The 12792-nt window shown below is 50.9% G+C and overlaps 3 protein-coding genes across 3 annotated transcripts; 1 reads left to right on the forward strand and 2 right to left on the reverse strand.

Moving 5' to 3' along the window:
* Window positions 1-100: 100 nt before the first annotated feature.
* VC83_03933 (uncharacterized protein) lies at window positions 101-810 on the reverse strand (the record flags this gene model as incomplete). Its single annotated transcript, XM_024467571.1, has 2 exons — window positions 101-667; window positions 778-810. The coding sequence occupies 2 exons, from the start codon at window positions 808-810 to the stop codon at window positions 101-103; spliced, it is 600 nt and encodes a 199-aa protein (XP_024324777.1).
* Window positions 811-10718: 9908 nt separating this feature from the next.
* VC83_03934 (uncharacterized protein) lies at window positions 10719-11714 on the reverse strand (the record flags this gene model as incomplete). Its single annotated transcript, XM_024467572.1, has 1 exon — window positions 10719-11714. One exon carries the CDS (start codon window positions 11712-11714, stop codon window positions 10719-10721), a length of 996 nt encoding a protein of 331 aa, XP_024324778.1.
* A 43-nt stretch (window positions 11715-11757) lies between these two features.
* On the forward strand, window positions 11758-12693 carry VC83_03935 (uncharacterized protein; the record flags this gene model as incomplete). Its single annotated transcript, XM_024467573.1, has 1 exon — window positions 11758-12693. The coding sequence occupies exon 1, from the start codon at window positions 11875-11877 to the stop codon at window positions 12691-12693; it is 819 nt and encodes a 272-aa protein (XP_024324779.1). The 5' UTR covers window positions 11758-11874.
* Window positions 12694-12792: the final 99 nt, after the last annotated feature.

Here is a 12792-nt window from a genome sequence, read left to right on the forward strand (position 1 = left end):
TGATTTTCTAGTGTTTTTGGGTTTTATATTTTATAAAGCATAACTCCAAACTCCCTCGACCTTCACACTTCGACCTTTGACTCACTCCTATGACATCTGTTCATGCAGCTTTATGCAACCTATTCAGAAGCCCTTGGAGCTTCTTGAACTCAATTGGAATATCAGTTTTGACCTCCTTGAGTTCCTCAACTACAGCCTTGACCTCCTTGAGTTTCTCTACCAGCCTGCTCTCAAGCACCTCCACTCTTTGGAGTGCTTCGATGAGATTCGAATTATCAGCACTTCTAGCCTTTGCTTGTTCCAGCTGGAAGATGAATCCACCCTTAGTCCTCTTAGTTGTGGAAGCTTCAGAGGGTGTGTCTTCAGAAATCGCTCGCTTCAGTCTTCGGGCCACTAACATCACCTCAACTGGAGCAGCTCCAGCTGGCCCAATATCTTCATCCCCAACCTTGTCCCCTTCATCTTCAATCTCCTCTTTGACCTCTTTGACCTCTTCATCTTCGACCTCTTCGACTTCATCTTCAGCGCCAACTCCTTCAACTTCACCTTCGATTTCTTCATCCTCACTCTCTTCGACTCGATATAAGGACCCTGCTACCCTCTTTAGTTTCTTTGTCTCCTTTGCCTTCACTTCATTCCCCTTTGCCTCCTTCGCCTCCTTCGCCTCCTTCGAAATAGTGAAAGAATAGGAATGAGCTTGTTTGATACACCAAGCACACTTCAATGATGTATGGCCAGACCAAGTGATGCAATCACTCGTCTTTGGCCTCGCTTTACATCAGTCACACTTCGGATCTTGGGCTTCACCATATTTGGTAATCTTCCCAAAGTTTTCCAACCTCAGCTCCTTCGGCGTCTTCGAAACGGCCTTCTTAAAAAAAAAAAAAAAAAAAAAAAAGAACTCAGAACCCTTCGGAACGCATCGGAAAATTTCAGAATCTCATGGAAACTTAAAGAAGAACTAAGTCAACTTCGAACACCCTCGGAAATTCATAGAAAATACAAGTTCTAGCAACTCAACTTCGAACTTCAATAACCCCTACTTCGATATTTTGCTCATCTCAGACTCAAGATTACATAGACCTTGTAAGGATGCCTCCTTACTCGGGGTAGTTACGGCCGTCACGTGGCGCCATCGAGACTCGGGGCCGTTACGGGTCAGTCGCGACTGACAGCCTTAGGCACATAACGTAAGGAAGCCTTAGGCAAACAGGGAGCTAGCTGAGTCGGAGCGGTTTCGGGTATTTTAAGGGAACAGCCATACAGGGTTACACCTTCATCTTTTTTGTATCCTTCGTAGTAGACCTATAGGATTGCACCGACTCATATCCGACTCGCACTCCCATATGCCACTTCTCGTGATACGGTGCCCTGTGTCCTTACATTATACAAAAAAGATCACGCCTGCCGGGGACGGCCGTACTCAAAGAATATCCCACACTGGAACGACTCAGGAGAACTACCGTTACACCACCGACCGCGACTCGGAAACTGCAACGGAGCTGAGACCTGACGACTTCAAATAGCCGTGACCCCAGAGAACTCACGGACGACCAGTGGATCAGGGTTTGATCCTGCAGAGCAAGCTGGTAAAGTCGCCGACGCGTTGGCGCCGAATAGGATACGAGATCCTTAAGAACCCCCTCAAGCACAGAGGTAATTGTGAACAAGAGTGTTGATAGCTACGAGCTACCGGAAGTCAAACTCTTTCGTATCGACACCGATACACCCCCGAACCAACATGAGGAAAATGACCTCAAACATTCCCCAAGACAATGATGGTCAACCGTCATGAATGTCAACGAGACAAACCACTGCTGCAGCTGGGACTGCTGCACCCACCGAAGACATACCGGATCGAATGGCAAACCTCGAGATCCAGATGCAGGAGATCAAGGAAATGATAGCCAACCTAGCGGCAACCCAGACTAGGATCCCGTCCACGCCACCGGTGGACACCGTCAAAGTTGAGGAGCGACAAACTTCCCCTATGCGAAACACCCCCGAGACAGTTCAGTTGCCGCCTCTTCGAAACACTCGTTCTCCATCGATTCTGAGGATGTATTCCGAAGACCCTCCGAATCGCTACAAGAAATCCACCATCTCTGAGAAGATTACGCCGCTCAGCGATGGGATAGAACATACCTTTATGCAATGGAGCGCGTCCATTCGGGACCGCCTCGTAGTCAATGAGGATCACTACCCTACCGACGTCTCGAGAAGAGCGTTGATATGGGGGACTACGACTGGCCTGGCAAAGAAATACCTCGAACCCCAATACCTATCCGCGACACACGGGTTTCGGAGTGCCGACGAGATGATGGACCTGTTGGGTTCATATTACCTCACTGGCAACGAAACGGAACAGGCCCGGAACCTCTTCGACGACCTCCAAATGGGAGAGAAAGGACATACAAACGAGACTTTCTCAGAGTTCAAAGCTCGCTTCCAAAGTGCAGCTATTACAGGACAGGTCACCGAGTCAGAATGGTTTCGGTACATGTGGAACAAGTTGACCCCTCAATTCTGTAGCCGCGTAGCGGTTATCAAAAGTCAATGGAAGGGAGACTACCACACCATGGTCCGAGAACTCACCGCCTTCGATCAGGAGCGGCGCCAGAACAACGAGTTGAGCTTCCCGTCCAAGAGCGGCGAGTCGAGCTCCCGAGGACCCGCCCGCCTGAGCTCATCCAGGTTCACGCCCGTGGACCCCGGAAAGGCCCAGCCACCGAGGCAGACAAGAAGCCCTCTGGTTTCCTCCCAGAGGACTCCCTTTACGCCCACGGCCCCCAAGCCGGACATTACAGGCCGCGTGCAGACCGCCGTGCCGGCTACGTCCGGGAACTGTTTCAAGTGCGGCAAGCCGGGCCATTTCCAAGACAAATGCCCGCTCAACCCCACCGTCAAGGAGATTGACCGCGAAGCCCCTGAGGACGAAGAGCAGTGGGAGGAAGCAGTCGCCCACCAGTCGGATGCGTCCCTGGAGGAAAACGACGAGGCCTAGGGAAAGGCTCCTTCCTAGGTCTACGCAAATGTGATCTGCAAGGACTGGATTTACGAGAGCTCTTGGGAGGCTCCCAATTTCTCGTTGATACAACCCTGAGTATGAACGGACTCGGGGTGCAAACGAAGTCACTCGCAGACACAGGAGCAAATGGCTACCTCGTCATTAATAAGCCTTTCGCGCAACGGTTGTCGAAAGCGCTTCAGAGCCCTATACGGAAACTGCCCTACTCTGTACCCATACGTGGATTTCAGCGAAATATCCAAAGCTACGTATCGGAGTATATTCGGTTACACTTGACAGTCCAAGGACGCTGAATATATAACTGCCCCTTTGTGCTCCTAGATCTCGGAGCGCAAGATGTGATAATTGGGAAGAAGCTTTTTAGCCGCTTCCGAATCCTACTCGACTCTGCAAAGAGCCGGCTAGTATGGCCAAAGGAGTACCCGCCTACTCCTAGCTGGAGCAAAGAGATCACCTTGCCCTACCACTCGCGTGAACTATCTATACGTCACCCCGCCCATCAATCGGATGCGAACCGGCGGGACGATGCCATCGACCATGACGACAGACGACGTGAGGGCGGACGCTCAATACCAATGAAAGTGATAACGGCCCATCGTGACGCTATTATGATCACCCCACCGAGCTCGGTGCGAGACGAGGGAACGACCCACCCGCACCCCAAAACCCCAAGGACACGAGCCTCGCCCGTGGAAACCTATAAAGACAGACCCTTAGGGCAAGTGGAGGCGAAACCTCCAAGAAACGGACCATCCGCATATGAGAGAAAGAATCATGGGAGGAGCGGAGTCTTCTCTCTTTCCCGACGCCAGACCCTGGTACGCAGCTTCACGCCGGTCCAAATTTGCGAGATTGGCGCAAACGCTTTCCACTATGAGATGATGCAAAGCGACTCCGAGTTCTTTACGACAAGCATCTACGAGATCGACCAGATCATCCGAGAGAGGGAAGCGGCCGAGGACGAGGAAACGCTCCGCCTCATTCGGGACAAGCTTCCGCATATGCACCGCAACTATTCCGATGTCTTCTCGAAGTCGGAATCTGATCAGCTTCCCCCGCATCGCATATACGATCACAAGATACAACTAGAAGCCCCTTTACCAAATGCCTTTTCGCCACTATACCGACAAAGCACCGAAGAGCTTAAGGCGACTAAGCAATACCTATTAGAGAACCTCGAGAAGGGCTTTATAGTCAATAGCAATAGCCCGTTTGCCTCCCCTATACTGTTCGTGAAGAAGGCAGATGGCAAACTGAGATTTTGTATCGACTACCGGAAGTTGAACGGACTTATCCGTAACGACCCCTACCCTATCCCGCGTATCGACGAACTACTAGGATGGGTGTCGAAAGCAAAAATCTTCACGAAGCTAGACATTAGGCAAGCCTTCCATCGTATACGAATGGACCCCGACTCCGAGGAGTACACGACCTTCCGGACTCGGTATGGATCCTACAAATGCAAAGTGCTGCCGTTTGGCCTAACGAACGGCCCCGCAACCTATCAGAGGTATATGAACGACGTTCTTATGCAATACTTGGACGACTTCTGTACTGCCTACCTAGACGACATCCTAATCTACTCCGAGGACCCCGCGGAACACATGGACCACGTACATAAGGTCCTCCAACGGCTTCGAGAAGCAGGACTACAAGCCGACATTAAGAAATGCGAGTTCAACGTAACCCGGACAAAGTATTTAGGCTATATCCTGACTACTACCGGTGTCGAAGCGGATCCCGAGAAGATCGAACCCCTCCGGAATTGGATCCGGCCAACAACTGTCACAGGCGTGAAGTCTTACCTTGGATTCTGCGGCTTCTACCGCCAATTTATCAGAAATTTCGGGAAAATAGCCAAGCCTCTCACCACTATCACCAGCCCCTCAGAACCGTTCCTGTGGACTGACGAATGTGAGAACGCTTTTGAAGAAATGCGCCGACAGCTTTTAGCCGTGCAGGCGCTCCACCACTTCAACCCCAAATTGCCTACGAAGCTGGAAACAGACTCTTCTGATGGAGTCGTAGCCGGTGTCCTTTCTCAGGAACACCCCGACAAGCGATGGTATCCTGTAAGCTTGTACAGTCACGTCCTATCTGGGCATGAGATCAATTGGGAGATCCACGACAAGGAACTGTTCGCCATCGTCAAAGCGTTCGCAAAATGGAGGCCAGAATTAGCATCGGTACGCCACCGAATCGACGTCTATACAGATCACCGATCACTGGAATACTTCATGTCGACGAAGGTTCTCACGGCGAAGCAGGTTCGGTGGATGGAGCTACTCTCCGACTTCAATTTCTCTATTGCGTATACTGCTGGCAAGAACAATCAGAAGGCAGATATACTGAGCTGAACAGAGCAAGACCTGATTACGCAACAGAAGGTCAAACTCGACAGCCTTGCGAGGGTGCTGTTAGGCCCAGTCCGACTACACTCCCGAATCAGTGCCGAATTAGCACAAACGTACGTGGCCTCGATCAATGCGATGGACGCCCCGAACACCCAGGTCCCCTTTGACCTGATAGAAGCGCTCTGCGCGGATAATAGGAGGTCGTTCACCGACACTCGCGCGAAAGACCCCCTACCTAACGGGTTTACAATGAAGGACCAACTCTTGCTATACAAAGGTCGACTGTGCATAAACCGGCACACCGAGTTATGTACGAAACTCATACGGGAAGCACACGATCAAGTATCAGTAGCCCACCCTAGTGGCAGGAAAACTTATCAGTTACTCGCCCCGAAGTATCATTGGGTCGGAATGGAAGCGGATTGCCTCCGATATGTGCGCAACTGCGTGACGTGCCGACTTTCTCACACTAGCGTGACGAAGCAGCAAGGCTTCTTACACCCCCTACCGGTACCCGAATACCCCATGCAACACCTAACGATGGACTTTAAGGAATTCCCAAAGGATAAACACGGATTCGACAGCATCCTTGTGTTCATGGACCGACTCGGTAAGGGTTCAGTGTCCATACCGTGTCATAAGACCACCGATGCCCGCCAAATGGCGCAGCTATTCATCGAATGGATATATCGATTCGGACACACCCCAGAGTCGATCATTAGTGATCGCGGACCCCAATTCATATCAGCTTTCTGGCGAGAGTTCTGCCGAATCATAGGGGTCAAGATTAAGCTGTCAACAGCCTATCACAAGCAGACCGACGGGCAGACGGAAATCATGAATCGGTATATCGATCAGAGACTGAGGCCCTTCGTATCACATTACCAGGATAACTGGAGCGAGCTCATTCCCATCATGGATCGGGTGCAAATGACCCTTCCCCATGCCTCGATCGGAATGACCCCCTACCGACTCAAGTACGGAACTGATCCGCGCACCAGTTGGGACTGGGAAACCCCGAAAGCCACGACCCCTAGGGAAGTCATGAACCAGAAGGAAGCCAAAGCAGTAGCAAACCGCATGCACTCCGCATGGATTTACGCAAAGGAGAACATGGCCAAAGCACAAGAGGATATGTCTAAATACGCGAATCGACGCCGACGAGCCATTGACTGGGACGTAGGAGACAAGGTTTACCTATCGACCAAGAATCTGAAAAATCACCGCCCTAGCCGTAAGCTGGGGCAACAATGGGTCGGACCCTATACGGTACTGGAACAAATCGGACACGCCTTCCGACTAGACCTACCGAAGGGTTCCCAAATACACGATGTCTTCTCTCCAGACGTACTCATCAAGGCTCCGAATAACCCGCTGCCCGGTCAAGCAGCGCCTGAGCCAAGCAGCGAAGTCGTAGACGGCCTAGAGGAGTGGGAGGTCGAAAAGATCCTCGCCGTAAGGATCCGGTGAAAACAACTTCAATACCAGGTATCCTGGGTCGGATACGATCCGGACCCGGAATGGTACCCCGCCTCAAACTTTAAGAACTCCCCCTACAAAATCCGGGAGTTCCACGCGGAGTACCCAAACCTGCCAGGACCACCGCAGGACCTACCCGGCTGGATCACGGAATGAAAGACAGGCAAACCAAGCTACGATCACGAGAGGCACGGCAAAGCAGAGGAAAACAGCGTCGTTGCTACCTACGACACTAAACTAAACACCCTCTAAGCCAGGGCACCCTCAGAGCCGTAGCCCTTGCGGAAGCCACCCTTCCCAAACGTCTCACCGGCGTCGCAACAAGCGGCTACCACCATGAGAGACGAAGGGTCGAAGTGACCCCACGCGAAAGACCACGCCCGAGTTCCCTCCGACACAGGGCCTATCATCCAAGGTCGACAGTCACCCCCTCCTCCTCCACCTCCGCCACCTCCTCTGCCCCCCTCTTCCTCTTCTTCCCCCCACCACCGCCCACCTTCGCCGCCGCGGCGAGGACGTCGGGGATCCTCTCCACCAACTCCCCCACCGCATCCACCGCAGAAGCCACCCCATCAAGGGCAGTGATCTCCTTCTCCTGGTTCACCAGGATCAGGGCCGATTTCTGGCCCACGACGGCCACGGCCTGGCGGACCCGCTACGGTCGTCAGCGCGAGAACCAAAAACACACAAGGGAAACGGAAAACTTACCTCCAGACCGTCCTCGACGGCGGCGCGGAGGGCGCAACTCTCCATATAGGCCGAAAGCTTGGCCGGGGAGCGGAACTTCGGCATATTGGCGGTGGCCAATGTGACCACACGCCCAATCTCCGCCGCAGCGGCCTTGATGGCGGCGGGGACGGGAGGGGTTTCTGCCTCGGCAGCCAGGAGCTTCTGGTACTCCGGGCCAGCAAACCAGGAGATCTATCTCCAGAGGTCAGCGACGGGCAGACAGACAAACCACAAAACCGAAAACCAAACGAGAACCCACCGGAACACACGTTGCGTGTTGGGCCACGCAGCGCTCACACTTAGAGCTTTCCAAGCTCCACACACACGAGACGGCGGGATCTCCGTCCTTCTTGCGCCCTTTGGCACGCACGCAGTGCATACACTGCTGGCGGAAAGCCACAGTGAGGGCGCCGGGAGGAGGGGGAACTGGCATCTTCAAATTGGAAATCTGCGATTTCCCGTCAGCCCAACCCAAGTTATCACCACCGCGCCAACGCGGTTCCGTCACCTACCAAATCGTTCGTTGTGTTTTTGTATCTAAAAACAACCTGTTAGCATCCAGCTGTACCATCGGAAGGGCCACTTACCAGTCTCGGGAGGGGGTCAGCGTCGTTGTTGTGAAGAAAACAACAAGTTGTGGGCGAAGCTCGAATTCATATTCTGGCTTATAACAAAGCCGTCCGAATCGGGTTAGCGCGAAATTTCCCCCTTACATCGAAATTCTACGTCGACACATACCGCGCGGACCCTATTCGATACCAATACGGACCCTCGCAACACTAATCGCCGCGTACACAACAAGGACGCGACTTTGCGCAAACGGATTCAGACCACTTCTAGTGCCTATACGGCCGCCTACCATCAGCCTTCTGGACAAACAAAGGGCATTCTAGTCTTGGCGCCCGCACCTCACCCACCAACCCAAACAAGGGCTCGTCGCGGCAGCTACTCGGCTTGCGTGCTTTGAGGACAAAGCACCTTCTCAAGGCGGGGGGTAGTGTAAGGATGCCTCCTTACTCGGGGTAGTTACGGCCGTCACGTGGCGCCATCGAGACTCGGGGCCGTTACGGGTCAGTCGCGACTGACAGCCTTAGGCACATAACGTAAGGAAGCCTTAGGCAAACAGGGAGCTAGCTGAGTCGGAGCGGTTTCGGGTATTTTAAGGGAACAGCCATACAGGGTTACACCTTCATCTTTTTTGTATTCTTCGTAGTAGACCTATAGGATTGCACCGACTTCTATCCGACTCGCACTCCCATATGCCACTTCTCGTGATACGGTGCCCTGTGTCCTTACAGACCTCACTTACTTCGGTCCTTGCGAGGGGCTCTTGTCATGACACTCCTTCGATATTTGTGTCACGACCCTTCGATTCGCTTTAGTCTCTAGTACTTATTTCACTATGTCATTCACTTCACCTGCTTCGCTCACTTCGCTCACTTCGCTTCACTTGCTGACCTAGATCAGCCCAAATGTTGACTACTGGCTTAGGCTCTCTTGTTATTGGCTTGCTGCACTAGGGCTCGCTTAGCTAGGGTTCGGTTAATTAGTGCCTTCGCTTATTTGGCACTAGGGATTTTTACTGTTATATAAGCACTTATTGCTCATGTCTCTTATTGATCTTTAGCTAGCAAATTATATACTACTTGGCCTTCTTGCAATTCCTCCTGCTTCAACTTACTTTGCATTCCCTTACTTCGAGTCGAACCACTTGGCCAACCTGTTAGTCTCACCACTTGACCCCTGTGGTATAAAGTATATGCTTTGGAGCCTGAACTACTATACCTTGTCCTACTGCTTCGAGTATCAAAGTCTTCACATTATACTTCGGATACTTCAGCAGACTTGAAGGTCAGCCTCGGTTCGAACTGTCCTTACATCGGGCAACACTGAATATTAGTATATATAGTACTATTGAATTATAGTTCACATTTTGAAAGGCTTGCTATCATAGTATCATAGTTTGTTGCATTGTCTATTATAAAATACCCAATCTTTGACAATATGCCATATTCTTCAAGCACTGTATAAATCAAACCAGCTTGATTATCACTAGTATGTTTCCCTTTCAGCTCTTGTAATGATAGTACTGACTGTTCAAGCCCTCCATTCTCTGTGATATAGTGTGTAATTAAGCCCATTAACGTTATAAAGGTTGAAGGAATACAACCTACTTCTTATTTAAGCTAGAGAAAAGCGAATTCTATAAGAATTAAGTTGAATTCTTAGGTTACATCATTAGAACGCATGGCATAAAAATGGACTAAGCAAAGGTCACAGCAGTGTTAGAATGGCTAACACCAACCATAGTTAAAGAAGTACAAGCCTTCTTAGGTTTCGCCAACTTCTACTAAACAGGACAATTATGTTTAGATTTTACCCATTGCGCAGTTCACATATAACAGCGCGATGACCAAAGTAACGAAAGCCTCAGCTAATTACGGCTACTAGCTAGAGGCATATAGGCAACTAAGACAAGATGAATCACAAGTAGAACAAGCCATGATCACTACAGAACAACTGAAATCATTCCACAAACAACTCTCAACAGATTTCTAATTCTTAAATGAACGATCTGCCGTATATGCAAACAAGAAGCATAGTATAGAACCTGCCTTTAAGGAGGGGGATAAAGTATACCTACTCTAGAAACACATCAAAATGAAATGACTAGGTACTAGTTGGACTTTAAGAAATTAGGACCATTTAAAATATTAAACAAAGTCAGCTTAGTTAATTACAGACTAAAGCTACCTAAAAACTCTAGACTACACCTGGTTTTTCATGTCTCATTGTTAGAACTAGCAGGATGAAACACCCTGATTGCGACCAATACAAAACTCTAACTAGAGAATGAGATCATTGAATACGAAGTCGAAGCGATCCTAGACAGAAGGTTAGTAGGACGCAAAGAAGAGTTTTTGATAAAATGGAAAGGTTATAAACCTATAGACAATTCATGGGAAATGGTAGGAAACCTTAGCTGTCTAGAGTTACTAGAGGCGTTTCACCATCGACATCCTATTTTCGTACGTAATTTAAGGGAGCTTCGTGCCCAACATAGTATTTTGTTACATACAATAACCGCGTTACTTGAAGCTTGTTTGTCTAACTGCATGTGAAATACGTTATACTGGATCGTCTCTCATCTTCCTTTGCACCTCGAACACTCCATTTAGCGCCACATCCCGAGCCGTATACTGAGAAGGTTTTGGTATACCATATGCCTCAGCCACTTGCGCAATAATCTTTCCCTCCCAGTCGTCGTCATCACTCCTTTCTCCTAACGGGTCCGCAAAGCTCATTGGCACGCTGCTATCCCAAACCCCCTGTATCGTACCTGATAGATTCTTCAAAAAGCTCGCTATACCGCCTGCGCCCCCACCCATATTGTATGACTTGAAAGGACCTTGCACAGCCCATCTAGGGCCGATACTGGCTTCGACGAGGAGATCTAGATCGTGGGCACTGATAATATCGCGATCAACTAAGTAGCATGCTTCGCGAAGGAGAGCGAATGCAAGTCTATTCCCAACGAAGCCTGCAATCTCCTGTTTCAGGACGATTGGCTGATGCCCGGATGCCATCTCAGTGAAATACTGTCTAGCGAAGTCCACCTCTGTTGATTTCGTGATTGGGGAAGGTACAATCTCAATAAGTGGCATGACATGAGGAGGGTTAAATGGATGGACAACCAAAAGTCGAGTCTGATCATTCATATCCTGGACCTGGAGTGAGGCTGCGATTCCCGAGGTCGAACTCCATAAGTGAGTATTATCGGAAACCAATTTTTCCACTTGGGGCCAGATAGATCGTTTGAAAGATAGGTTCTCTGGCCCTTGCTCTTGCACGATTGTAGCGTTCTGGCACGCTTCCTCCAAGGACGAACAAATCTTCAAGCGGCGTGTGAGACGAAGTTGTGTGAGACTAAGAGCAGTGTCTTCGGAATCAATGTAGCCAGGTAAGACTGAATTGATGTACTCTTCAAGATCAGGCCGCGTATCGTATACAGAGACAATTGCACTTGTGTGTTTAATATGGAGGGCAGCGAACGATATACCAATGGTGCCGAGACCGATCAAGGCGACATTGTGCTGAGCGTCTGACGACGATGCTGGTGTCATATTGTTCTGCTTTTATGGACGAACCGAGAAAAATGGAGTAGACAACAATCAAGAGTGCTAGTTTGGTATATCCAGACGTCTTCATCGCGACCCCGCAGCGCCGGCCGCTAAAATAACCCAATCAGGGCCCCGGTTCCACCCCGTCACCATCCGCCGGATCATGGGCCTCAGGAAACATCACCACTTACAGCACATGGCGTCTCGAGTATCACAGCGCATCTTCCAAAGACTTAGCAACCGCATTCTCATCACCTCATCTCTTACCCCCTCTGCTTTTTGCAATACAATATATATACCCCGCCATCACCACCATCAGACACAACAACCAATGCCCCTCTCCCCTCCCCCGCTTCAAATCCTCACACCCCCTCCCCCACCATCTACCCCAAAGCCAAAAACCCTCTTCATCCTTGACTCCTCTTTCAACCCCCCAACAACCGCGCACCTGCATCTCGCGCGCTCAGCACTTTTCTCACGGGATGAGGGGAGGTACCCACATCCACGGCGCGAGTTACTCTTGCTAGCGACGGCGAACGCAGATAAACCCAATGTCGAAGCGGGGCGGGAGGATAGGGTGACGATGATGCGAGTCTTGGCTGGGGATGTGGTTGGGAACCAGGGCGCGAGGGAGGAAAAGGAGGGGGAGGGTGTCGACATAGCCCTCACGCCCCACGCGCTCTTCATCGACAAAGCGCGCGTTATCGCAGAAGAACCGACGTATGAGGGTGTGAAGAAAGTCTTCATCCTCGGTTTCGACACGCTCAAACGGCTGCTGGAGGTGCGGTACTACAATCCTCCTAGTTTATCGGGGTTAGGACCACTGTTTGAGGGGGGCGTGAGGGTGCATTTGCGCGCTGGGGGGGAGGAGGAAGAGGGGGAGCAGAAGAGGTGGATTGAGAGTCTGGGGGGAGAGGGGGGGAGATGGAGAGGAATGGGGGGAGGAGGGGATGGGTGGGGGGATGGAGGTGGTGGAAGCTAGCGGGGGGGAGGTAAGTTCGAGTGAGGTTAGGAGGAGGGTGAAGGCGGGGGAGACGGTGGCGGGGTTGGTTACCGAGGGGGTGGAGGATGTTATTGGGAG

This window comes from Pseudogymnoascus destructans (genome assembly GCF_001641265.1).
Source record: "Pseudogymnoascus destructans isolate 20631-21 unplaced genomic scaffold scaffold_8, whole genome shotgun sequence".
Lineage (NCBI taxonomy): Eukaryota > Fungi > Ascomycota > Leotiomycetes > Thelebolales > Thelebolaceae > Pseudogymnoascus > Pseudogymnoascus destructans.